Source organism: Talpa europaea, assembly GCF_964194135.1.
Source record: "Talpa europaea genome assembly, chromosome: 15".
Classification (NCBI taxonomy): domain Eukaryota; kingdom Metazoa; phylum Chordata; class Mammalia; order Eulipotyphla; family Talpidae; genus Talpa; species Talpa europaea.
This window is the reverse complement of record NC_140083.1, coordinates 70,741,851-70,769,679: the sequence shown is the minus strand read 5'-3', so window position 1 is coordinate 70,769,679 and position 27,829 is coordinate 70,741,851. Positions and strand designations below refer to the sequence as shown.

Below are 27,829 nucleotides of genomic sequence, written 5' to 3'. Positions count from 1 at the left end.
TTTCAATACCTATTCATGATAAACACACATACATAGGCAAACAAAAAAGAGGGACTTTCTCAACCCAATAAAGGTTGAGATACCCACAACTGACATAATACGTAATGAGATATTGAACAAATTTTCCTTAAGATCAGGAACAAGGCAAAGGATATAAGTATCTCAGGCACTTCTTAGTTGGAGAATGGGTAAGTAAGTTGTTGTTTAGTCTTATAATGGAAAAACCTTCAGCAATAAATAGGAACAAAATATAGATTTGTGTATTAGATTTTAATAATTCAATATCGAAACCCTTTCATAATATTGTCTCAAAGTTATCTTATACCCAAGTTCATCCAATGATGGATGAACAACTAACTAGCTAAGGGGTAATGGATTCTGTTCTTAGAAATTCTGTATGTGAGATACTTCAACCTTCTCTTGCCTTGAAATCTGTACCCTATAAATTCCACTAATTAATCTTAGATCTAACTATTGATTCTTTTTTTTTTTTTAGATGTTTTCAAGTACATGATACATGGATTTTTTTTAAAGATTTATTTATTTATTTATACAAGCACTGGGTACAGTCAGAAGCGTGGGAGGGTGAGAGAATTCACCAGAGCCAGAGCGGGAAACAGAACAGGCAGACTGATGAAGTACACTGCTGAGGGGAGCAGCGGGCATGACAGGAGAGGTCTGCGTGCCATGTGGGACCCTTGCCGGCGGCCGGGGATTGAACTTGCACTGCAGAGGCTGTGGGCAGCTTTGCAGCCCAGCGTTCAACCGCTGTGCCACCATGGGAGGCCCCCTAACCATTGATTCTTATTGAATATACACGTTTCATGTATACCATGATAGATAACAAAGTATTTTTAACTTATATTTATTGGATGTTCCTAGATTCCTCAGATCCATGTTAATGGCAGATATTTTCATAAGTTCTTTTACTTAATTCTTTGACTTAGCAGGTAAATAAGAGAGCAAAGAATTTGGCCCTAGGTTACTACCAAAAAAGGTATTCCTTTAGCAAAATAAAACATCTTTTGCAGCTTTTAATACAAAGAAGATTGAAAAAAAAAAAACACAACAACAAGACCAACAAGGGAAAAAAAGATTCATTCGGGGGAATTTGTAAAAGTTATCTACAGAACTATAACTGAAAAAGTAGTTCATCTAATTAATTCTAAGACTCATAGGAACAACCCTGTGTCATCAAAAATAAGAAAGCATCCATTTTTCTTTTAAAAGTGTCCTTTAACTTGTCCCATGATTCACTCTTTTCCAGTTCCTACTGAAACCTTGCCTTCCGCATGTTAAGGTAATTTTCTCTTATTGTGCCAGTAGTGCACAATGGGAACAAAATAAAGGAAATGAAATATTAAAATAAGTTGAAGTAACAAAATAGAGAAGAGAAGAAAGGCTTGAGTAGGAATTCAAGAGAAATGGAGCAACATTTCCAGAAGGAAGCAGGAGACGTTATCTATCTCCTGGGGTTATACAGATGGATAGACAAAGAACAGCTTCCTGGGACTCAGGAGCTTGGGCTCTAGACTCCTCAGTGACAGCTCTCATTATCTGTGTCATGTCTGGTGGGTCCCTTCATTCTCTTGGGTCTTAATAGCTTCCCCAGTGAAATGAAGCATTTGACTAGGGGAATCTCAGTCACCTTCCAATTCAGAAAGAACATAGGCCATTCATTCATTCATTGATTCTCTTTGCAGCCACTGTCTTGTTTTCCAATTTGAGATATGGAGTGTGGACCAGTGATTCATGCTGTGAATCTCCTGCCAACTATGATTCCATTCTCATCTTAACTGCAAACTCCCTGCAAGCCCCGTCAGAAAGATATTATTTTTGGTTTATTAATTTCTATGTATAGAAGGCTGACTACTTCCAGCTTATTTGTATACCTCTTTTATTTACTTTATTTTTAAGATTTCCATGAAGTCCATTGGGGGAGATCAATACAGGTGGAAAGATAATCACTGTCATCATTTGCAAAGTTATTCTTTCTATTTGCTCCAAAGGAGCTAATTTCTAACTTTTGGACTCATTGTTGAAGACTTTGGCAAAAGACTTTGAAGCAGTGGGAGAAGGACTAGCGGGATTCTCTTGTCCTTGTTTGGAGAAGCTGGACGTGGTGGAACAGCGAAATGAAATTCTGATGCTTCATGATGCCATTATCTTGGCAGGAGCTTCCAGTGTCAAAACTCATTCACAGGCAGGTTCTGAATGCTGGCTTGCCTGCTGAATCTGAGATCTAGGAGGAATTTAAGTCTATGCCTATGCGAAAGGAGGGGACATTTGCATGTGTCCATTTGTGACTGGATGGGATTCAAATGGAACATGTAACAAACCATCAATTGTCCATAATGTTCTAATTCAACATTCTATAGTTTCTAAATGGGCATGTTCAGACTTATTAGAGACCCAAGGCTCTACTTTTTTTTTTTTTTAAAGATTTATTTATTTATTTATTTATACAAGCACTGGGTACAGTTGGAAGTGTAGGGGGGGTGAGAGAATTCACCAGAGCCAGAGTGAGGAACAGAACAGCCAAACTTACAAAATACACTGCTGAGGGGAGCAGCGGGCGCAGCAGGAGAGGTCTGCACACCATGTGGGACCCTCACCGGTGGCCGGGGATCGAACCTGCACTGCAGAGGCTGCGGGCAGCCTGGCAGCCCAGCGCTCAACCGCTGCGCCACCAGGGGAGGTCCCCAAGGCTCTACTTTTTCCTCTATATTTTGATGCTGCAATTCTAGTAGTTTGATTAGAGACCTTTTAATCTTTGGAGAAAAGCCAATGACCTGCATCCTGGGAAGAATTTCTAAGTCACCTGGCATTGCACCGCATTGTCCTGCCTGCTTGTGGGAGTTCTCTTATGCAAGACTATCAGGTAGTTATAGAGGTTGTGTCCTGGCAAAGGACCCAGCTGAGGAGGTAGGTGGATTCTGAAATCAATCCTTCCAGTGAAACCAAGTTGCTGTTCTGGTGTGAGCTCCATTCACTTACAAGGACTTTCTCACCTAGAAAATAATAGAAAGGGTCCATTGATGAACTGGCTCCCACTCTACTCACACCCCCATTTCCTACCTTCTCTCACTGCCCTAGGACAATGCTGAGGCCAGGAAAGCTGACTCCAGGAATAACTGCAACCCTGTGCCACTGGTCTTAGCCCTGGTCTAGAGACAGGAGAGCCGGCTCATTCCTGAACGCCTCCAAGTGGTCTTAGGCAAGTTGCTTGTGCCTTCCTAGGCCTGTTTCTGTAGAAACTTCTCCTTCTCGAGATTGGATGCTGTAGAATTGGGGTTTAAGCCTCTGTTTTGCCACTTCCTAAGCATCCTTAGGAAAAAATTTTAAACTCTGAATGCTATAAATTTTTAAATCTGCAAAATGTAGCTAATAATAGTACCAACCTTTATATTACTTAGTTCTTATAAAAACTCTAAGTATTCTGTGTATACATATACACACACAGCTTAAAACAGTACCTGGCAGCTAACATTATTAACAGTACCTTGTGCTCATTTAATAAACATTCTCTGTTGTGATGATGATATGTAAAGTTCCCACCTGCTGACATTCCTTTCTGTGCTGGCATTTATTGGTGCTAGGAGACCCCAGCTTGTACTCTCTGTTGCTTGAGGCTTAGTTGCATTCTGAACAGGATGTGAGGACATCTGCTCTCAGGGTGTGTACAGGGCAGAACCGTCAGAACCGTCAGTGCATTGACTAGTAAATGTGGCCAGCATCAGAAGGGCTCACTGCAAGGGTTTGTCTGTCCATATATGTTTGTGTGTGTTGGGTAAGCTTACTTGAACTTGAACTATATTATCCTTCGCCCCCAAGAACTGTTAACATCCTTTTTGAAGGTTTTGTGGAAACTCTGGGTACAGGGTCTTTAAAGCAAGACTCGATGATTTATTCTTTGCTTGGTTTGCCTGGACCGCTGGAGTGGAGAGAATTATGTTTCCAAAGAGATATGGATAGCAGGATGAACTTGCCCCCCACCTGAGCCCACCCTCTCTGTACCTGTACTGTCAGTGCTGAGGGCAGGTCTTGGGGCCAGGACGATGGGTGAAGTGACCTTTGCCAAGTGACCTCCCACCAGCCTGGATTCTGAGATGTGCAGAGGGTGGGTACCATAGAGCATTTTATCAGAAGTCATCATCATGCACCTGATTGGACCAAACGGGGCTCCTGACTGGGAGTTGGGGTATTGTCCTACTGGATACATGGGGAAGCTCCACCTTTGGGATGTTGTACATTTGCTTCCCAGCTTTCCTTGTGCCTCACTCCCCAGTAAAGGCAGTAAATGAAGGGTGTGGCCAGAAGACTTATCTAAGCTCTAATCCCACCCCAAGTCCCTGACCAGACGTAAATCCCAAAATGACATCAGTACCAAGTGGAAGGAACTGTGTTATGGAAACAGCACTGGTTTCTCGTTGGTTTTCTAGCCATGGGCCTGCATCTTTTTTTTTAAAGATTTATTTATTCATGTATGCAAAAACTGGGGTACAGGCCAGATGTGTGGGATGGTGAGAGGACTCACCAGAGACAGAGTGGGGAACAGAACATGCAGACTGACTGAAATACACTGCTGAGGGGAGCAGCAGGCGAGACAGGAGAGGTCTACCACTCCATGTGGGTATCTCTCCAGCTGACGGATCGAACCAGCGTGGCAGAGGCTGTGGACAGCTTCACAGCACTGTGCTCAATTGCCTGAGCCACCAGGGAGGCCCTGAACCTGCATTTTGTGTCCCTTTTCCAGAGGCCATGGCAAATGCAAAGGTTAGGCTTCACACTACAATGACTGCCTCAGGGTAGCAGACGCTCTCTTCAGCCATGGCGTCCGGGCAGGGAAACTTACCATACTTTGCACAGAGAAGTCACCCACCGGCAGCTTGTAACCAGTTTTCACTCACAAACATCACTCTGGGGCTACTGTGGGTGGGGAGAGTAGATGATATACCACTCTCAACTAGATCCAAGTTCATGTTTCTTTATTTTCTATCCCAATTATGCACAAAATGAGGCTAAGTCCCCTGGACACATGGTACAACCAAGGAGCTGGAAAGTACAGTGATTTCCCTGCCCACAAGGCAGTGACAAGTCTCCCCTCCAACCTCCTACCCCAAGGGGCAGCTCAGATGCCTTAGGGCTCTTAGGGCTCTGTTTCCTCCGGAGCATTTGCTTGTTCCTTAGCATCCAGACCCTTCCACGGGGCTGGGGGTTTAGAAACCAAAGAGGACTGGGCCCAGGCATCTCCTGAGGATGATCGACCTGCTTCAAGTTCTCACTGTCTATAAAATCAAAAACATTTCTGCATATTTTGAAACATCCGAATCGACTCTGGTTTTCACTTTCATTTCAACATTTGGTTATGTGTAAATACAAGTGCGGCAGGCCCGAGAAACAGCTGGCTAGGAAATGAGCAGCTCGGCAGATAAACGGAAGGGCCTCTTCACATTGGTCAATCTGAATCTGGAATGTGAAGCCCTGGCACATGTGGTGACAGGAATGGCCTATTGAGTATTTTATTGTCTGAAGATGGAATCAATGGCGTGCCATATCTATGTCAAACCCAGATAATAAAACTTTATGAGTTCTTCCCCATGAAATATTTTGTTTATGTCACATGAGTCTAACCTAATGTGTTTTTTTTTTTCCTTTTTTTCACTCCCCCTACCCACCCTTTCCCCTGCCCTCTTTGTCCCCAGAGGCCTATTCCCTTTGGAAATGCATTAGTTACCTAGGAAACCTTAATGTCATTTTTTAATGAGTGGAGTTTGGTGCAGCATAAAGTCAATTTATAGGGTGGTTAGGAATTCATGTCATGACTGGTGAAATAGGAGACTATTATGATTTCTATATCCACCTGTGTGGTAGGAATACACACCTTCCCTCTATCATTATGGGTAATTTCTTGAAACACAATTAAGAATTTGTATGCTATTTCACAAAATGAGTTGATTCATTGCTGTTCACTGCAATTCGTTATATTGTTCAATGTAAGCCCTAGAACATAATTAGCAATAACAACAAACCAATAATATGTCAGGCAATCTGTTAAGAGTTGAAGGACATGGTGGAATTTCCTTTTAAATGATGAGGTGGTTCTGCCTTTGAGGCAAAGAATTAGTAAGATGAGATTTTGGAACCTTTCCTCTATGTCTTTCACGCTCTTCGAGGTCCACATTAAGAAGCTAGATAAATTCTAAATATGTCTATTTCTTTTTGTCTTTTTCCAAGGAGGGGCATTTATACCCATGAGATCATATTAATGAAATGTTTAATGATGGCTTACAAATAACAAATAGGGCATTCCAGAGTCAAACCTCTTGCCAAGGCTGCAACCCTCCATCTTTGGGAAGGAAGTGTTCTCAGGGTTAGGCGAGAAGGTTGGGAGTGAGTGCTCGCTTTGTACCAGGCACCTTGGGGTACATTTTAAGTTAATGAATTCATGTGGTCCTCATCATATTCCTATGAGATTGACATTATTTCTGCCAATGACAGAAGTTCTTAGAAGATAAGGACCCTGTCCAAAGACACAGTACCAGTAGGTAAAGAAAGCAGCATGGAATGTAGGTTTGTTTGACTCCAAAATCCACCCTCTCCGTGGATTCTTTCATGGTTTCTGATCTGTTACTACTTTAAAAATTTTTTTTTTCAGTTTCCCTAGACAGAATCATGAAAAGCCTGGATTCTCAGCTTCCTCAGTTGTCAAAGTCAAGGTGAAAATACAAACAAATGTGGATAGAAGCTGATCTCTAGCACGTTGTATCCTGTTTAGCTATCACGCCTATTGACGGTAAAGCAGAAGATAGGGAAGACCCACCTAGGTGCGCTAAATAAACAGAGACAAATCACTCAGCTTCTGTGCTCAACTGCACCAACTTTGGGGGGAAAAAAATCTCCCGCACAGGACTCTTTGGGGCATTCGGGAGGAGCTGGAACTGGCATGCTTGCTGTGGGACTTAGTCAATAATGATGTAGTTAGCAAAGTGTAGTCATGGTTGAGCAGCCAGAAATCTTCTGAGTACCAGCAGCCAAGGTAGCCTTTCCTGACCCCTAAGTTCCCAGCCCCTATGCAAACACCTTTTGCATCACTTAAATTGTTTCTAAAACATAGACTCTCTGTCTGGGAGAAGAGGGTGGGGCTAGATGGGGTAAGGCAGAAGAAATTAGCTGCAGCCCTTCAGTCAAACTCCTCCACAGTGCCCCCCAGCAGCTGAAGAAGCAACTTGCAGATATTTTAGGATCAGCTCAGGTGTGGTGGGTGGAGAGGTCAGCGATCTCAAAGGCAAGAAAAAGAAAAATAACACGAGCAAGGAGAAACATTCAAGGCTAGCTCTGTGACCATGGGGGCAACAAACAAGCTTGTCTTGGCCACATGCGGTCACAGAGGAAAGGGTAAGGGAGACCATTTCCTGGGTCAACACTTCACAACGCATTAATCACCTGAGGCTGCTGCCCCTCATCCCTGGCTGCATGCTGAGTTCCCTCTTCCTCCTAACTCACAGGCCGCTGAGCTGAAGCTAAACTTCACAAGGTAAAAGCTTAATTCATTCCAACATTTCCACATTTCCATTTCATCTCCATTCAGTATTTCAACCACAGAGTGGTGCTATTGCAAAAGATAAGGGTGGGCAGAAGGCAGAAGGCAAGCTCTCGAAATTTGTTTTAAGAGAGAGTTGTAAAGGGGGCCTTTCCAACACTAGATCTGGTTCCTGTTCTCACAAACCACTTTCAGGAGTCAGGGCCTTATACTCAGATGCAGCAGGGAGAAAAAGAAAGCAACCTAAAAATATAGTCAACAGATGGACAACCAAGGCGGTGAACAGCCAGTCAGCTTGGAGAGAGGTGATTACCTAGCTAATCAAAAAAAAAAAAAACCTAGTTCTGGAAGGACTTCCCTGCCAGTACTGAACTTCCCTGCCTGTCCCTGAACTCTCCAGTCTACTTTCTGCTTCTGCTCTTTGCTTTAGCTGTCGTAATATACCACGAGATCTTCCTCAAGTTTAAAAAAAGTGGATTTGCTGAGAAATCACAAGAGTCTGCAGTTCCCAAATGACTCTATAGCATATACAATCGTCTTTTATTCTATTTTTGAAAAATAGGCCTTTTCACACCTTTTTTTCCCAGCCACTGTCTTCTTTTATCACCTTTCCAATCTTTAGGAAGTCAGAAGGAAGACCTGCATGTCTCCAGTCTCTGGGGACTCCCTTTAGAAGGGAGAAGAGAGAAGCTTTAGCTCTGTAGAAGCAGGAAAGCAGCAGAGGAAAACCCAGGTTGCTTGCTCTAAGGGGGACTAGTCCAGAAAGAAGGGTCAGCGGCTCTCCACTTGGGACAAAATGAGAAAAGTGAATCTTCAACCTCGGCTAGTCTGGCTCCTCACTCCTTTCTTCAGCCCCTCCCTCTTCAGCCCCCCCCCACCCCCCCAAGGCACTGCACATATTTGGCAAGATTAAGGTGTTACCTCTCATATTACAAGGCTTGCTGATTGCATGCAAAGACAGACCCACCAGCTCAGGACAAACCTCTCTGGAGTTGGGGAACAATACAAACTCTTCCAGGGAGCACCTAGAGCCTGGCAGAGGCAGGAGGCTGGGCAGTGCTGGGCATCTGCAGAACACATCCTGGTGTTAACTCGTTGTTGCCTGCTCTTTTTTCTTTCTTCTGATTTTTCAAATTGAAGTTTGCCCCCTCCCTTCCCCTCCTCCCACCAGACTGCCAGTAACTGACTTGCTAGAGGCAGATCTGCCTGCCCTGCACGTGGTTTTAACCCTTTCCTCCCTGCAGCAGGAACCATCACCTTTTTCCCTGCAGCAATCCCCGGGTTCCTGGAGGAACTAGAGTTCCAGTAAAGAGCTCCAGAACTCACCAGTACAATGGAAACTGGGACCAGAATATCTCCTCTGATAGCAGAAAGAAGGGAGGAGGGGGAAGCGCGGGGCCAGGGGGAGGGGGGCCGGGGGCGGGTCAGTGGAGAGGGAGAAGCCAGAACTCCGCTGAGCACACCCAGTGCCGCCTCCATGGTGCTGTGCAGCGGGGCACGGGGAACAGCTCGGCAACCTCCTCTGGGCCGAAGCAAGACCTGGACATTTTGGCGCAAGGGGAGGCACTGAAGGAGGACCCTACCTTCCCAGGGACCACGGGAGGTGCCACCTCTGGGCGTCCGCGGGCACTCCTGGCTGTTTTCAATGTGGCAGCCTCCACCCGGGATAATGATGAGGCAGGTACAATCTATCTAGTATGCAGAGCCCCAGACCCTCCTTTCTCCCTTCCTGCCTGCAGCCTCTGTCCACATTGGGTTCTGCCAGATCTGGTAGGTGCCATGTGCCTTTACCACATTCTCCAACAATTCAAAACCATTCTAATTTTTTTTTTTTTTAACTCGGTCCTAGCAGCAACATAGGATGCGGTGCTTATTAGATACCTAGAATGGCAGGATAGAAAGAAGACAGGATACTTACTCATTCCCCTCCCCCAATCACCAGTGAGTGAAAAGGTCCCTGCCAGGGGGGGACCTGGTATAGCTGAGACTGCAGGGAGGAAGCGGCAGAGGTGGGGGCTTGGAGATCAGGTCTGCCAGGCCACCCCCAAAACTCTGGTCCAGGGCTCTGGATTTCTCTTTGAAGCCTAAGCAACATCCCCCTCCCTTACACACACACACACACACACACACACACACTTTTCTCGATGGCAAATGGAGGAAAACAAGATGACTTAATTCGGTAGATTTAGAGAGAAGGAGCTCAGAACAAGTGGGATCTAATGGGAGCTAAAATTACCGCGAAATGAGAGATTTTGTGCTCCCCCCACCTTGGCTCAAATAATCTACCAGTGGGTAAATGAGCTTCACCAGCTTCCAGCACTACTAGGTTTGTTGGTCTTTTCTGCTTCCTGCGCTGTCCCTGCTGCTGACGAGTGGCTGGAGGGTGCTGGGCTGCGGGGCCCAGATCCTAGTTTGAAAGGAAGGGACTTAGGAGAAGTTGGAGACCGGGTGAAATGGGAGATCCGAATCATTCCCCTCTTCCTCCCAGGCACACGCTCCTGCTCCTTACACACGCACCCCACAGCCTCGTCTCCCTGGTGCCCCTGTCACCCTCCCCCATACCTTTCTGACTAGGTCTCCCTCAACCGCCTGCTCTGGACTCTGGCTCTGGGTTCTGGCCCCGGAGGGATCGGTAAGCTCGCTGGGGAATGATCCTCCTTGGGCGTGTTCCTATGTGTTGTGCGGTGGGGGAAGGAGCGCCGGGTGGGCTCGGCAGGGGTGGGGAGACACCTGGAGCTGAAAGGGTCTAGGGTTGGAGGAGGAGTTTACGCAGCAGACCCATGCTGCTAAAGGAGAGGCAGGAGAGGCCCTTCTTTCTACCTTGCATAGAAAATCGTCAATAAAACAGACAAGCGATCAAAAAGAAATGTTCAAGAAAAAGAGCAAATAAGACAGGCAAACGGCACTAGCATGGAACATGTCATGAAAAGTTGACTATTTCGTTTTTTTCCTGGATCTCCAGGGGAAGTCAAGGGGGGCACTTAAGACTATTACTCATCTGGAAGTTCTGGCCATGTTCAAGGGCGTCCAGGAGACATGCACCCCCCGCCCCCCCGTGGCCCCAGCCCCGCGAGGGAGCAGCGCCGAGGCGCAGGCACGCGGGCGCGGCAGGCCTGGCGCGGAGGCGGGCGCGCGGCGCGCAAGGGGTTAAGGCGCTGAGCACGGAGCCATCTGGCCGGGTTGGCTGGTTATAACCGCGCAGATTATGTTCGCGGGACTCAGAGTTGAAGGCTCCTCTCTCTACCGAGCAGCTCAGCGCACGGCCCCGCGAGAGCGCCTGGCGCAACTACTTTCTTCTCTTTTCTTTCTTCTTCCTTCCCCTGCTGGGTAGTGGCGGGCGGGGTGGGGGAAACTTTGAATGACTGAGCTCGAGTCCACCTTTCTCTTCATGTCGACGTCCCTGGAAACGGTCACACGGATGCCATGGTTACTTCTGCCACGGTAAGGGGAGGCGGGCGCGTTAGGTGGGCAGGTTCTGGGTGGGGGGCTACGTGGGGTGCTCTCCAGGGGACTGCTAGCCACGGGCCGCTGGAGGGGGGTGCTACTCCGCACCCTGCCCCCACTCCTATTGCCCCCGCACTCACAGCTTCCTCCAAGTTTGCGCAGGGATCTCCCCTATCCGGGCACAACCACAACCACCCCCTACACACACACACACGCACACACACGCTCGCGCACACGCGTGCACACATACGCGCGCGCGCGCACACACACACACACACACAGGCACACGCACACACACAGAGGCACACACACACTCCTCACCTCCTCCCTCTGGCCCCTGGGCTGCCCGAGCACCGTCCAGTATCTGGGAAAGTGATCAGGTTTAAGGAACCTGGATTGGAAATGGGGGGTGGGCGCGGAGGCGAGGGGATGTGGGGACCACGAAAGGGTAGCAAGGGGATTCAATAGAATTGCCCCCCTCCCTTCCGCCTACACACTCATCAGCTCCTCCGGAGAAAGTTCCCGGTGCATCTTGTAACAAAAGGGGGTGGCGGACAATCCCCGGCGTGGGTGAGGCCAAGGTGCCGCCGTCGCGCCCAGGCAAGCGCCCCGCGCCAAGTGCCCCACTGCGCCGGGCTCTGGGCGCGCTGCTCCCCTCCGTGGGCTCGGGTGTGTGCGGGCAGGAGGCGCAGAGCTCTGACCTGCACGGCCCCTTCCCAGTTTGGGGAACTGCGAGCCCTCGCTCGGCTCGGCGTACCTGCTCGGGGGTCCTCCTGCCTCCGCCGGCTCTTTGCTCCTAAGCAAGCCCGCTGCCAGGCTGTCTCGGCCAGCACCCGCTGCTCCGCCGCCCCCCGCCCGGGTCCCCGCGGATGCTGGAGCCCCGCGAGCGCCGTCGGTGCATCTGGGACCCCGCACGGGCACCCGGGGCGGGCCACCCGCGGGGAATTCCTCGCGGCTTCTCCGAGCCAGCTCTAGGAATTCGAGGGCAAGATAGAGGGGCGCCTGGGAGATCCGGGGACCGCGGAGCTCGGCTGGAGTTAAAAGGCCCCTCTAAGGCCAAATCGTTCCATTGCGTTGCCCAGAGGAGTGCTACTCAAACCCTTAACGAAATTAAATTTGGGGCGCTGGAGAGTTGAAGGCTCGGCAAAGGAGGGGCCCCGTAGGGGGAGGGGACTCTGCTTGTTGCCTTGGGCGCGGGTGGGTGCGCGGAGGCGGCGCAGCTTCTTTGGGGAGTTGGGCGGCTGCGCTCTGGAGCTGCACTGCGAGCGCGGCGCGCGGAGCCCAGACCCCGGCGCGGACGCGGTAGGGTGCTGGCTACTAGGAGGGCGCCCCCTCATTGGACCCGCGGCTGGAGGGAGTCCAGGTGAGGGAGACGCCGCGCTGCGCCCTGGCGTCTTCACTGCGGCGGGGCGGCGGGCTGCAGGTTCCGAGTTAGAGGCGGCTGCCTGGATGCAGCTCGAAGCGCTGAGCTCAGACTGGAGAGCTCGGAGACCGCGCGCGCGCGCGCGCTGGCGAACTTGTTTATGTGTGTAAAGAGTTGGGGGCGGGAGCGAGAGGGGGGGCTTAGAAGAGGGTGGCTGTCACTCCTGGAGTCTGATGTTTGCAACGCGCTCGGTTGCAGAACGGGCAATCTGCTTTGTAGTAGAGGGATGCCCTCACCTTCGTGCAGAACCCTGCAGAATGGCAAACCTGCAAAGCAGTAAAATCCTCTGCCCTAAACGTCCGCCGGGGAGAAAGTTGTAACCTAGAGGGAACTTTGCAACCGGTTCAGTTTCCACACGCGCAGACTTCTCCAGCAGGCGCAGCCTGCCTCTGTCTTCCCGCCCCCCAATTGCTCCCTGACATGCTGCACAAAGAAAGTTGAGAGGGAGAATTCAAGGGGACAAAATCCCAAAACCTGTGCCTTGGGCCACAGCACGTAGACGTAGGTAGAGCATGGGGTGCGGGGGTCGAAAAGAAAGCAAGGCCCTGTGAACTGTGCTGGAAGAAAGTAGAAAATCTCCAAGTTGCTGGTGCCTTTGAAGGGTGTGTAAGTGGCGAGGGCTGCGTTGAAGCTGGAAGTGGAGGGTTTGATTGGGATGTGAATGTGATCTCCTCTCCCGAGGAGGCAGGCCATGAGTTTAAGATGTTCTGCTTGATTGGAGAAGGATGGGCAGGTTTGGGGGAAGTTTGTGCACGAGGAGGGTGTGTGCAAGGCGGACTGGTGTGCTGTGGTGTGCGTTTCTGAGGAGTTTTTTGGACAGGCATATGTGTGACTGGCAGGAGATGGAGAGTATGTGGGAACACAGGTGTAGCTAGTGAGAAATCTGTGCCTGTAAAGGGTGTCAGAGTGGGAGGAGAGGTCGAGTGTGTTAGACAGATGGCTTGTGCATGCCTGCACAGACACATGGAGTGGGTGTGGCGTGGGAGGGTGTGGGGGGAGTGCAAGGTGGCCGTGGGTGGTGAGTACAAGGTTGGGTGCCTGAGGATTACCAAAGGGATATGCATGGTAGGGGGCTGATTATTTGTGAACAGAGTGTGAATTTTATGGGTTTGTGCTGGGAAGTTTGGCTCTTTGGTACTGGGATGTGGGGGGAATGAAAAGGGTGGACTCAAACACTCAGGACAGAGAGGCCAGGCCTTGGCAGAGAAGGATGCAGGAGTGGCCCGTGCCTTCTCCTCCTCCCTGCCTCCCCAGAGAAGAGGGAATTGGAGAAGGCTTAGAATGAAGGATGTACATTTAAGGGGAAAAGTCCTTGTGTGTTGGCACTGGATGGGGATCAGGAAGAATGTGTACACGAGATTGGCACGGGTATAGGAGTGTGTTGCACGCTCGTGGTAGAGTGCATGCTGTATTGTGCTGTATAAGGACTTTCAGTTTAATAGAAGAATTCACTGTCACCAATTAATATTGACTATCAACTAAAATTTATGGGGTGCCTGCTGAATGCTCAACCCATTGCTGGATACTGGGGCATGGCACGGTGCCCTGGAAAAGTTCCTTCTTAGGGCTCAGTTGACTGCTGCAGTTTTTTCCAAGAGGAATGAGGACAGATTGATGCTCGTTGAAGTTTCTTCAAGAACCCTAATTCTGTTCCTGCAGACCAAAGGGAAGCTGACTTACTGAAATATATCTATGGTCTTACATAAAAGGGGCATAAAGATAGGGACTGGGTATAGTTTTGGGTGTTGGCAGGGAGTTGAAAGTGTCACTGTTTGCTTTCGGGCTGGGAATTAGGTGTGGATATCTGTAATCCAGCATGCATTGGATTACATCGGAAGGCTGAGTTTGGAGAGTGTGCAGTACCTGCTTTCTAGAAGGAAGGAGAATTGATCTGTGGTGTTGAAGGTTGAAGCTGTGGTCAGGGATGATAGGGGTTAGAAGCATTTGTTCTTTTTTGACGTTTCCTAGGCTGAGTGTAAAACTGACCTGGGGGGGGGGTGTGTGTGTGCGTGTGTCTGTGTGTATCCACACGCACAGGCACACATCATGGAGTGGGAGTTAAGCGCACCTGGAAGAAAGCTAGCAAGGAAGGTGGGAGGGTGTGTATTCTGGCTTGTGTGAAGAGTGGGTGTGTGTTTTTGCAGGAATCTGAGAGGCTAGTGGAAATTGTCTTGGCTGCTCAGGCATATATCTTGAGAAGAAAAGGAGCAGGTAAAAGAAGAGCTTAGCATTTAGAGAGGGAGGGGAAGATGAGGTTGGCTGGTGAGCCAGTGAGGGGCTGGACCCAGGAGGACAGGGGTGTCGTTCCAGGTGCCACGCCTGCCAGCCTGGACCTGGTGATCAGAGCCTCATTTATGAGGTTTGAATCATGGGAGAGCCTATATTTGGGGGGACTCTACTAGACTTATGGAATTTTTTGAATTCATGAACTTATAGTGATGTCATTTTGAGGTTCTGCCGTGTTTTTTAGAAGACGTTCATCTGCATTTCTGAGGTGGCAGGGTGGAAGTGGAAGAGGAAGGCTTTCAGTTGAGGATGTCTTGGTTCTAGGCCAGCACTGCCCCTTGGAGCAGCATGACTCTGGGGAAACCCTCTAGCCCTGCCTAGCCCCCCAATCGCTTTCTATAAAATGGCACTGTCCTGTCCGTAATAACTCAACGAGGAGGAGAGTTCACTCTGCTTTTCCCCTAATCAAGCATGGTGTGTTTAGGAGTTTGAAGCTCTGCTTGGAGCTGAAGCCTAATGGCTTACAGACAGGCAGTGCTGCGCATCTAACCACTGTAAAGATGGAATCGGTGCCTCTTCTTTGCCTTTCTGGTGGCAGGTTAGTAAAGTGGTCTTGCTGCCCACTGCTTGTTTACTGCTCACCCACCCACATGTAAATAGAACTCTCTGGAACTGCCTCAGTTTACTCTTCCATAAAGCGGAGGTGACTAAATGTATGTGATAATTGATGGAGTCTGGATTCATGAAAGATTCTGGAAGTGTTCAGAAGAATAGTGGTCCAAAAAAGGAATGTTATTATCAGGGACATATTTCCTATTTTTTAACATTCTATGCAGACCATGCACCCAAACAAATGTGACTTAAAGAACAGAGAAAATAGTCGTTGTCCCTGCATATCCACCAATTGAATTAAAGGGGAGCGAAACCCGGGCCTCATGGGTGGTTTCTGTCAAAGTCTGTTCTTTCTACACTGGGGCCCTTGGCAGACAGGAGCCTCCCTGGTAAGAGGAGGACGTGAACTTGGGATGTGTGAAGTGCCCTGCACCCTGGGCAGCAGGCTCGTGCAGCCATTCCCCCCAAAGACAAAAATGGAGACCTAGAGAGGCACAGAAATCCACTGAGCCCCCGAGTCCTTCCAGAAGCCAGCACAGGCTGTCAACCCCTGGCTCAGAGTCAGGCTCCCATCCTTGAGTTCAGTGGCCATAAATAGTCAGGAGCTAAGCTATTTCCATGAGGCACTAAACCAATTCTGTTGCTTTTCTTGGCGAGATTGGGCCAATTAAGTTGATTGGGAGAGGTCACTGCTGATGGGTCTCACATTCCCCAGGCGGGACAGGCCAGCGGAGTTTAATTACATAACATTTCCCATCTCTGCAGCCCCACTCCCAGATGCACAAGATGTTCAGCCCTTTCCTCTTCCCTCCATTCGGGTCGCCTAATTGAGCAGGCAGCTTCTGCTCCAGGCTGCTCCAGATCCTTTCCCTGAGCCTTTCCAGCTTTCCCACCCCAACTGGGGGGAACATAAATCCACGTGTTGGCTGATGGGAGAGCAGGGAGGCAGGCTGACACAGAAGATCTTTAAAACCCACCACCCTGTTACAGGACCTCGTCAGCTCTTTAATGAGGCAGGCAGTTTCTGGCGGTGGGGATGTTGAACTAATGACCGTTGCTAGGGTTATAGATTTGGTTTTATTTAAAATTGAGTTAGTTGGAAAAGAACCAAATCTTCTACTGGAGACAAAGCCTAAGCCCCATGTGGCGCTGCTGATAAGGTCTGTGGATGCACTTCGTGCACAAACAGGAGTGTGCAGTCATGGGAGAGCGTAGCTATGTGTGAGTTCGGGCCCCATAAACACAGATGTGGCCCTGGGGAAGGACCTTTCATACCACTTATGGAGGGTATATGGGTGCCTTGCTGGGACTGGACTGGCATCATCTTGCTTCTTGCAGGAGGGCAGCTGGTGGAAAAAGTTGAGGGCAGCTTCTTCCTGATCATTTGTAAATGGGGATGGAGGGTGTGTAAGCTTTGGAGAAGTATGAGGCTGATGTTATTGCAGCCCTCCCTGTCTGGACAGATTTCCATCAAGACCAAAGCCAGACAACTATGTCTTTCAGAAGACTCTCTCAAGAACCTGTGGAAAGTGTATGTAGCTAGCCTGAGATCTTTAAAGTATTTTTTTGTCTTTGATAATTTTCCACAGCTCATTTTAATTTTACCTAAGAAGTCCAAGGGACTACAGAGTACAGGTAACCAGACCGGTCTGTACGCATTTGCTGCTCATCTCGTATGTCCTCATCTGTGGAGTGACCCTTCTCAAACCCACGAAGTATCAGCTGTGACTCTGGTTATCCTTACAAGACAAACCCCTGGCAAATCACTGTGGTTTAACTGAAGAAAATCAGATTTTGAAGTGAATTTGGTGTGGTCTGTTGTGCTTGCTCACTTTTTAGCAACTTCTCCAGAGAAGACCTATGCTGAGCCCCAGATCTTCTATGGATTTGTTCAGTCAGGGATTTTTTTAAAGGACTAAGCATCTTGCTTATGTAAGGCCAGAGTTGTAGGAGTGACCAGCAATTTCTTGATCTCAACAGATCCCAGAACAAGGTGATTCAAGCAATAGAGGACAGCAGAAAACCTTACTAGAAAGAGGGAGACCACACTAAAGACTAAACTCTCACAACTCTCACTAAGGAACTGTTGTTGTCTGACCCTGAACATTCCCTCCAGGTCTGGATGTAGCTGTCCATAAATTAGAAGATCTCAAAGTTCCATTCCAACTCATTCCATTCCTAGGACTCAATCCTAGGATTCTGCAGTAGCCCTTCCTCCTTTTCAATGTCATTGTGCCTTACTTAGAGAGCATCTTGGCATATCCTAACTGAGCCCCCATTTTTATCTTTGGGGAATGGCTGAGTCAAAGGGAGAAAGCATGCAAAGAATTTTCCATAGTGTTTTGTTTTGGCCAAGAATGTTCTAGAAGTTGGCTTTACCTATAATATATACAGAACTGAAAGGAGCTGGATTTGGCTTTCTGGTAGACCTCATGCTCATTGTCCAGCTTGCATATGAGTGCCTTTCAGTGTCAATCTTTCTGACTAAGATAAGGTGATGATAGCAAAGATGTGAGCACTTACTGGGTGCCAGACATTACTACATATTCTGCATGGCATTATCTCTGCTCCCAAATGATCTCTTTGTAGATGGGAAGACTGAGGTTACTGAAGGTTAAGGGTTGTGCTCACAGTTACACAACTAGATGATGATGTGCTGGCTTTCCATCCCCAGCCCATCATCTGCCAGTCAGTTTCTGTTTCATGCCTTCTGTGATGTCATCCAGATGGGAGATTGTTGGACAGCCCCTCTGCAAAGACTGTCACTCCACAGGGTAACCTGCTCCCTCCACTGGAAGGTTCCTTTTCATGTGCAAGACAAATGGTGAGTCTTTCTAGCCACCTGCTGGAAAGCATGTGTCAGATCTGTCTTAGCTCCAATAGGCTCTCCCTCTTTACTTCCCGTTCTGTTGACAAGGGAATCTGACCTTCCAGAATGGGGGTATTGATTTAAGCCACAATTGCCTCCTTGTAAATGCTATATAAGATTGGAGCTGGACATCTGGTTTCGATCCACACACCCTTGAGAGGTGGTAGGTCCCAGCATTCTTGCATCCTGCCACAGGGGTTGTCCAGAATCAGAGTTAAAGAGAGGCTGTGTGGAGAACACGAGGGCAGGATTGGGAAATTGGCTTTTCTTGGTAGGTTAGGGAGCTCCCTCCATTTAGACTGGGGCAAAAGTGAAGGTAGATTTCTTGCTGAAAGTTTGGAGGTGTATTTTTAAGTGCTGAAGCCTTAGAGCAAGAAACAGAGGTGGGGGTGCCTTGTCGCCATAGGCCAGGGTCCCCAGGCTCTGTTTGATGCAGAGCAGACCAGTAGCAGAGTGCACAGGGCCTGGCATCTGCTTGCTGCATGCATGGTGCTCCCTGGGCAGTGTCAGTAGGGAAGCCAGAGGGGATCTTGAGGGTGTGACTGGAGACTCATTCTTTTTCCCTTCACTGATTTCCCCACCACTGCTGCCACATAGACATCTTCAAGGCAGTGCATAAGAATGACTTTATTCTGTGGCTGAAAGGTATTTGCAGTCTAGAACATCATAAACGTAGAATCCTAACTTACAATCTGTGAGATTGTGGGCATGCAAAGTGTACACGTTCACTTTGTTTAAGACAACTTGTCGCATGTAGGGTGATTTTTTTTTTTCTATATGGTCCTATTACTAAATATTTTGATGAAAGTCTACTTCTCGTACTCCACGCCGCCCCCCCCCCTTCATTTCTAGGCCTAAGCCCCCAGCATTTAAAAATATCCTCCCCCTCTGACTCCAAGTTATCCCTTAGGGAATATGTTTCAAGTTCTCAGTCTGGATTATTTTCATCCTGTGTCCAGCAGCAGACGTACTCCTGACGGTTCATAGGGCGTGTCCCGCTTCCTGGGTTTAAGAGGAACAGGCAGCTCTGGAAATCTCCTGACTCCCAAACAAGTGTACCCCTTGACTGGAAAGGAGCCCAGTTCTCCTGACCCCCAGCTCCTTGCCACCTTGAACAGTTTATCACGTTTCTCCTTGCAAAGGACTCAATATTCGCTGTGTGACTTGGAGCCACCTCTGTCCCTCCACGGACCTGTTCTGTGAAATGAGGGATCTGAACTCACTAGAAGGTCAAATGGGTGAAATGACCTTGCCATTCAGGACAGTTCACATATTCTGTGATTCTGCTTTTCCTGGGGCCTCCCTGTGGCCCTGGGATTTCCAGGTATCCCTGCTGGCCTGGAAGACTTACATGCCGAAATGTGGAGGGGGTGGAGGAGGAAATTAAGTCATGTGATGCCTGATAAGTTATTGAACATATGGATGAGTACATGTTTATAAAGTGCTGAAGAAGCAGGCTTGCCAGATTTGTGGCAGATCTTGGAAGTTGGGAGCCTAGGGAGAGGTTTATGTGGAATAAAATTGTGGGTAACTGAATTCAGTGAGTTAAATCAGAAAGATCCCAAACTATAAGCAGCAAGATCAGACTCCACCCTGGCTCTCCCAGAGACTACTGTGCAATTTTGGGGGTGTCCTGAAACACTACTTTCCTTTTTCTGTTAAATGATAGCATTGCAGCTTAAATGAATCCTAAAATCTTCCCAACTCCCCCTTAATTTTGGGAGTGGGGGTTTAATAGAAAACTTGGATGGATGGATCGATAAGAGGATGTGGCTTAAAAGTAGAGGACAATGTCCTGTGATTGCAAATGATACAAGTGGCAGAAATGCATGTTTATTCTTGAATTTGAGATGGCTTTGAAGGTTATGGTCTCTGTGTCTGTTGTGTCTGGAACCCTCCCTCCATCTTCATCAAGGATATGTCAACCATCTTTCTTGTCTTTGCTTACCACTACTCTTTCTGAAAGCCTCCCTGCCTTCCACAGAGAACGTGGGGCTCCCTTGCCAGCCTCCCTGTGTTAGACCACTTCACCTGGGTTTTATTTGCATTCCTATCTTCTCAGTAGAATATGAGCTCTGCAAAGCAAGGGATCTGGTCTTTTCATCTTTGTGTGCCCCAACATCTTGAACAGCACGGCCCTGGAAATGTGTTGGGTCAACGAATGCATGATGGGGCAACAGTGAATACAGACTGCACAGCAGTAAGAGGCTGGGCTCAGAGAGGTGATGTGTCTTGCTGGGAGCCTGGGGGGGGTCCCCCTTTGGCCTGTTTCAAGACTCAGGTCTTGAGTTCATTAGACCTTTGCTCTCTTTAATAATGCCCTCCCCTCCAAGTCTTAGTTGGCCTTGTTCTATAGATCTTGGCTCTTGGTCCCAGGGGAATTGAGTGTCCTTGCACATGAATGAGGACATTTCTGGACACTGGGAAAGCACATGCTAAAGATTATTCAATAAGCATCCTGTTGGGTGGGTGCTGTGTCCTATGCTGGATATTGGAGAAGATGCGGAGATGAACGCTGTGGGTTTGACCTTGAGGGTCTAGGAGCTGGTGAGGGACACAAATAGGTGATTCCATTGTGTTTCAGGGAGGGCGGTGAGAGCTTAGAAGGTTCTTCACTGGAGTTGTTTTTTAGTGTGGATGCTAGTGGAGAATCTTGGCCAGGAACCTGCTGAAGGATCCATGAACCGTCTCCACTTCTACAGGACCGTGGTTTTCTCTCCTGAGTGATCTGTGCCCAACTGATGGATCCTTAATCCCTTGGCTCTTTGGGTGGAGAGTTGGGGCTTGGAGGGTGTGTAGGTGTGCGTGCTCACGTGTGCTTTTTAGAAGTATCCTTGCTCTTGGCCACAGTCACACAGACAGGGAGGCGCTTCTCCCTGCTTCCTCACTGCTCAGAGTATTGTCTCTGTGGCCACTTCTGACACAGGGACAGACTGCCATCTACTGTCCACTTCTGTCCTCTGAGTCCCTCCAGCTCCTTGAGTTTCTTTGGCGGCAATTTCCCCCCCACATCCTGTTTTTAATTGGTCCAGATACCAGGAGAAGTAGAAAAGACATCAGGTCCTTATTTAGTAATTTCCTTGGAATTTAGAAGGGGGCCTTTAAAAAACATAACACATCTGTTACATGTTTTTCTTATGGGCTTAACAAAAGTGTTATTTTAAGGGGACCTCCTGCCTCTACTGATTCTTCTGAACCACCTTACTAGTTACCATGTGAAATGCCAAGAGGTGAAAGGCAAGGCTCCATCTTCAAGAGTCTTGTGAGCCAGTTGGACTGGACAGACCCGCAGAAAGATTGACAAATGGGTGGGGCAGGATGTGTTTAGTACGTGGCAGATGAGTGGCAAGGACCTCAGAGGCTCTGGGGATTCTGAGGAAGGAGGTGTCCTGGGAACTGGGTAGGGGGGTTGGGGCAGGGGAGCGTGGGCCTCTTGACCCAGGCCTGCTGTTCACGACCAGGGTTTGGTGTGCACCTCTGGAGAGAGCTGTGTGCTACCATGCCACAGGACATGGACGGGGATTTGGAACCTAGAAGGCTGAGGACCTGGAAGCCTGAATTATGAACCACACTTGCCTGCACTGGTCTCCAGCTTCTCAAGGAACGGAACCCAATTGGGCCTCATGCAGTTAGGGGCACCCTAGGGTGCCAACCCCACACACATAGTAAGAGAGAATCTCCCTAGAGGAATCTCATCTCTGGGGCAAAAACTGTTTCTCTCTCTCTCTCTGTCTCTCTCTCTCTCTCAACGTTTAAATGATGGCCAAGGAAATCTCTAGTGTGCTTTGTGCTTATTTCATGTTCTTGTGTTTTAGTGTGTGAGGGCAGGGGCAGAGGCAGAACACGAGAGAAGGAAAGTTCAGGTCGTGGCCTATTAGCAAGTCTAGGAAATCAGGTTGCATTTGGGTTGGGTTACTGGTAGAGACCTCAGCTTGTCACCATAATCCTCTGACATTTCCCTTTTACGTTTGGCTCTTGTAGGAATCAGGAATCTCTCCTCCCGTTCCCCTCCAGCCCCTTCAGTGTTTACTTCTCCTTTTGGGACCGCTGTGTAAAGTTACCGTCTGTCTGCAGCGCATCTCTTGAGGTCTCGGGGATCGCTTGACAGAGGCACAATCAAGGTGCATCCCCTGGGGAAGGGCTGATGTTTGACTAAGAGGGACTGCAGATGTTAGGGAGTTGGAGGAAGATCCCAGGGGTCTGGCTGAATTTTCCTCTGATATGACGAGGTCTGCGACTTGTTCAAAGAAAGGTAGTGAGCAGGACCTGAGATGGAGAGAGACAGGGAGATCCTTCCAGAATAACTGGTGTAGAGAGCGCTCATTCGTTTTCCCCACCACATCTGTGGAACCAAACAAACCTAGGAAATACCTGGGTAATTTTCTGATCACCTTTCATGTGATCTATAGTCATGGGTGAAAGTAGGAGGGGATGTGGGTTCTGGGTGAGCAAGAGAGTAGAAAGAGTTCTGGGTGAGCAAGCAGAGTGGAAAGAGCTCCCAGATGAGAAAAACAGGCTAAAGGAGCTGAAAGACCACCAGGTAGAGGTGTACCTGGAGCAGTGTGTGAGATGATGCGTATGGTGAAGGGGGATCAGCAGAGGCCAGCCGGGACCACAGGGGCCTCTGAAGACTTGGAGTCAGCGTCAGCATAGGGTGGGCACAGTAGGGCACCTCCTTTTAAAAGGATTTCTCTAGCTGCAGGAAATAAATAGTAGTTAACTGAACAATCAACAGTAGTTCATTGAAAGGTTGGCTGTTGGTTGGACTGATGGATGCATCGATGAACAGGCGACGAAAGAATGAAGGACAGAGGTGAGGGGCATCAAGTCTGCTTTGATCTCTGCTTGCTCTGACCAGCGCTGGCTTGGGGGAGATTGTCCTAGCCTGGGAGCAAGAACGTGGAGTGGCGTGGCTCTGGCAGGGGAGACAGGGACTAAAATAGTAACTGCTAATGCTGTGAGTGTAGGGTGGCTGGCAGTGGGAGGACCTCCCAGCCTTTTCCCATCTTGCCTGCATTTCCATCCTAATTTGAATTCATTCAGGATCAGAAAAGGGGGGCGGGTTTCTGGAGTTGTGCCCTCCTCAACCTCTAGGACCATCACAGCGACTTGCTCCAGAGGGGGTTGCTGACTCCATGGAACTTCTCATAGGCTCAGAGTGGAGGTGGACAGGTACTAAGGTTTTGGGGGCATCTGAGGGGTCTCAGACATCAGACCCACTTGTGAATGATTCCTGTGGCTTATTGCATGTATACACAAGCCTCCTCCTCATATGTGTGCATTTCAGAGTCTCCTGAAAATTACCAAATTCCATGGAACCTGTTTTGCCCATAGTGGACCCATGTATCGAGTTACTTGTAGGTCACCTTGTTTAGCATAGGTGAGGAGAGTATGTGTGCCAGTGGCCCGGGCACACCCCTGGCACGCCATCCCGCAGCTGGGCATGTGGAAATGAAGCACTCTCCTGGGTGAAGCCCATGGGAGCCAAAGAGATGCCCAACTTACTGTGTCTGAGAGGGCTTTGCTCATCGAAGACATTTCATCTCCTTTCTGTTCTGGTCTCACCTTGCACTTTAAGACCGTCTAACTTTGGCCAATTGAGGTTGAGTGTCTAGGTTTGAGGCAGAGGTGTCTGTTTTTTAGCACTAATCAGGCGATCCCAAGGTACGGTCAAGTTGAAAACCACCTAACATCACTGACCCACTCTGCTCCATCCCTGCCCCTCTGCCCCGTTCTCACCCAGTGTACTCTGGAAAACTCCTCATTTAGTTAACGGTGCTCACCTAATTTGGACTGAGCTTTCCCTACCCATCCAACATTTGTCTCAGAAACTGCAGACCCATGCTCAGCAGACTTGGAAGTGGTTCTCCAAGTCCCTCATCTACTGGAGGGCGTGCAGAGAGTTGTGGTGAGCAGTGGGGAAAGGACCGGAGTGCCGCACCCCCACCCCCCTCCCCAGCACCAGCACTCTGCAGCTGCTTTTGGGTTTGTCATCAGAGTAGTTTGCCCAACAACCAGGTGGCAGGTATACCTGGTTGGAAGGCATAGAGCTTTCAGAATGCAAATTGTTTTGTAGTCTCTGAATGATCAGATTCACTGGTTCTTTCTGGCAATTTCCTGCCAATCAGAGGTCTTCTACTAGTCTTGGCTGTGGATCAGGACTGCTGATATCTGGTGCTGACGGCTCAGCAGAGAAGAGGATACCTCTCTTCCCTCTTGGTTCTGAGGGATTGACATGCTAAGCCAGCAGGCCAGAACCAACCAATGACCAGAAAGTATCATGCTCCTCCTCACCATTTTCATTTAGGAGACCAAGGGTGGTGCACGAAGGGTGACAGGAAGAAGCTAAAAATCAAGGTCTGAAAAAACATGTTGCATTTCCAACCATGTGTTTGTGAATTGTCAGTGGACATGTGGATTCACAGGGATCCCTGGGTTTCCCTAGAAGAAGATGCTCCTCTGTATGCATTGGAGCAGGTTGCTCTAAACGTCTGGAACCCATTGCTCAGCATGTGCCTGTGCATTTGGGAGGTGGAATTTTCCAGACTGAATGGTCTGAATGTACTTCAGAGACTAGGATGTAGTGGCATGAGCCACACCGAGCAGATGTGGGGCCTGGGATGGTGTTTCAAGAAGGACATGGAGCGGGTGGCATGGCCGTGATCTGCAGCAGTGGGCAGTGAGGTGGCACTGGCTTCATCCTGCACAGGGAATTGTAGGAGGACTGCATCGCAGAGGCAAGTCCTGCCAGAGCAGAGGAGAACAAACCCCCCATCTCACTCTCTGTTAGCACATGGATGAACCCAAAGTCATTCTTAGCAATGTCTAGCTGCCATCTCCTCCCCAAATACACACAGCAGTCACCTTCAGCAGTGGTGCTTTTAAAAAACAAAAATCAAGGGACAGTAATGATTTAAGGCGTGGGGAGAAAGATGAATGGATATATTTATTTCTGGACTCTAGGCAATCAGAACATGTACATAAGGGGCTGTGAGCTGAGTCCAGAGTTGACTATTGTTTTGAGGACTATTCGATACACTGTAAGAATAGTTAGGAGAAGCCTCCAGTAATTCACCTACAGGACTGTGCACAGGAGTCTAAGGATAAAATGATCCTCAGGCTATTTCTGCCTGACAGCTAATGGCAAAAGAATGTAAACCTCATTACAGTGAGCTAAATATTGAAAACTAACATTTAAGCAAGGGAACCCAGGTTCAATTTCCACTTCTGTCAATCATTCATCTCCCGACCTCTTGGAGGCTTGTTTCCTTTTCTATAAACTGAGATGATAAACCCTACCTACTAAACATAATTAAAGTGGAGTTTCAGATGAGATAATGCATAGAAAAGTGTTTTGTAAGCTGTAAATTACTTTACAGATATAGATGACGGTTCAGACTGGTATAGCTTGTGCTAGTAGTACTTTGTTCTGCAAGATGGCTCTCCTCCAAGTCAGTCTGGGAGAAGGTTCCTTAGCAAGACACTGCAGCAGCCAGGTGCCCCTGCAGGAGTGAGTGTGGCTGACAGCCTTCAGGTGGCACCGTAAGAAATGGGAAGAGGTGTTCGCTTGGAGGAGTCGAAGGATTGCTTTGCCCCTTGCTGATGTCATTGTGATGGCGGCTCAGGTCACTGCTATGGGTGCATCAAATGCAGCTGCACATTAAAAATGTTGTCTGAGAAACTGGAGTTTTTTCCCAATATGGTTGACCATCCCGTGCGAGGCCAGTCACTTGATTTGTCTCCCGTTGCTCTTGTAAATTCTCACATCTCTATCTGTGGCACTTGTAGCATCCTGAGGGTGAATCCCACTGTAGATCTCATAGTGATCCCCCACGACAGTGGCCCCAACATTTTTGTATCATTATGAAAATCCCTTTGAAATATCTCAATTTTATGTTGTGGTTGTAGCGCTTCTGTTTTGGATGATGAATTATTCAAAAGTTCTTTCCCCAATTGCTCTTTTAGCTGCTTCCTTGGGTGTGAGTTTCCTTGGAGGGAGTTCCTAGAGCTGGCCCTCCTCACATGCATGATCGCTTATTGTTACTGTTACTGGTAGATGGTTGTGGGTGGGTAGATTCTCCTACCCACCTTGCATTGACCTCTGTGCTTGGCTTCACCTTCTCAAAGGGTCTGTGGCTTCTTGAATAGGTACCTTTTTTTTTGATCTTATGATTTTATTTAACTCACTTTTTAAAAATCTCTATCTATGCAAGGCCTGGGTAAGAAATATCCATGTGATAAATTCCAGCTGACAAAGTACAGCTGTCCTAATTGGATTCACTAATAGTATCCTTTTTATTATTATTATTATTATATTTTTTACATCATTTTTCATTTTTGCACAATGTATGCATCTCACTCATGGAGGAATTTAGAAAACCTAAATAAGGGACCAGGAAAAAGACTAATTATAATGAAGTAAAAATCAAAATCAACAAGCAACTATAAACCAGAGACACACGGGGTGGGGAGGAGGGAGTAAGATCAAAACAAGGGGGGGGGCATCCCTGGTGGTGCAAGGGGTTAAGCACCACACTATGAAGCAATCCACAGCTACTGCAGCACAAGTTCGATCCCCAGCCAGGGAGCAGCCCACATGGTGCAGCAGACCTCTCCTGTCTTGCCCGCTGCTCCCCTCAGCAGTGTACTTCAGTCAGTCTGCTTGTTCTGTTCCCCACTGTCTCTGGTGAATCCTCTCACCCCCCGCATCTCTGGCCTGTACCCCAGCTCTTGTATGCATAAATAAATCTTTAAAAAAAAAAAAACAAATGGGGGGGTGGTGGGAATTGTGTGGGGACTATAACCAAGAATAGGTACCTTTTTAAAGTGATTTCTTTGAATTTTCCTTCTTATTTTCAAGCCTATAAAATTATACATTTATTAATAATGTATTTTCTGTTACATATGTGTGTATATACATGCATACGTGCATTTACATACATGTATATGGATTGGATCTGGATCTGATACAGGAGGAGGAAAATTGCAGTGGGTACTCAGTCTGCCATATTAAAATGGGTCATGCTCCCAATTCTTAAGCATGCTTCTGTGGAGCGCAAGAGTTAAACAGACAACCACAGTGCAGATACTGATGATCAAAACTACATCACTTAGCACAGTGCCTGCCCCATGGCAGGGGCTTCTACAGATAGAAAAATCTCTTTTGTTAGGTGTATATTATTGTAATTAAAACTAGAGCTTCAACCTGGCTTTAAATCCTACCTCACTCTCTTAGCTGTGAGATACTGACTATATAGTTAACATTTGATTATTTTTCTGACACCTAGAAGGGTGATGTTACATTATTAAAAGAACTAAATAAGATAAAGTATGTAATCCTCAGTCTGGAATATGGCCAAGGTTTAACAAATGGCAGTCATTACTATGGTCATATTATTTTGATTATTATTAATTTTATTGTTAATTAACCCAAGTGGATGAAACAGTTCCACCTGGGGGAGTCCCAGGGGAAGAGCTTCAACCAGGCTTTTTGTAGGAAACTCACAAGGAGCCTGCATGCCATTCTCCATCGGGGAGATCACCTGTTCTGCCCTCTGCACGTCTGTGATCCACCCCTGCCCTCCACCCCCCACAGGAGACTGTCCAGGACCACTGCTGCAGACTCCTAGAGAGAGATTTCTGATTGGCCTGACTTGAGTCAGAGGTTCAGGCTGGTTCAGTCGCTGTAGACCAGGGAGCTAGGGTGCTGGAG

At 48.2% G+C, this 27,829-nt stretch overlaps 1 protein-coding gene across 1 annotated transcript in view; it reads left to right on the top strand.

Moving 5' to 3' along the window:
* Positions 1–9,188: 9,188 nt before the first annotated feature.
* Positions 9,189–27,829, top strand: part of NTF3 (neurotrophin 3) — a gene marked incomplete at both ends in the record, with an annotated part of 66,802 nt that continues 48,161 nt past the window's right edge. The window contains one exon of the mRNA XM_084255247.1: positions 9,189–9,224. Coding sequence (XP_084111373.1) covers positions 9,189–9,224 — 36 coding nt within the window. The remainder of the gene's footprint in view (positions 9,225–27,829) is intronic.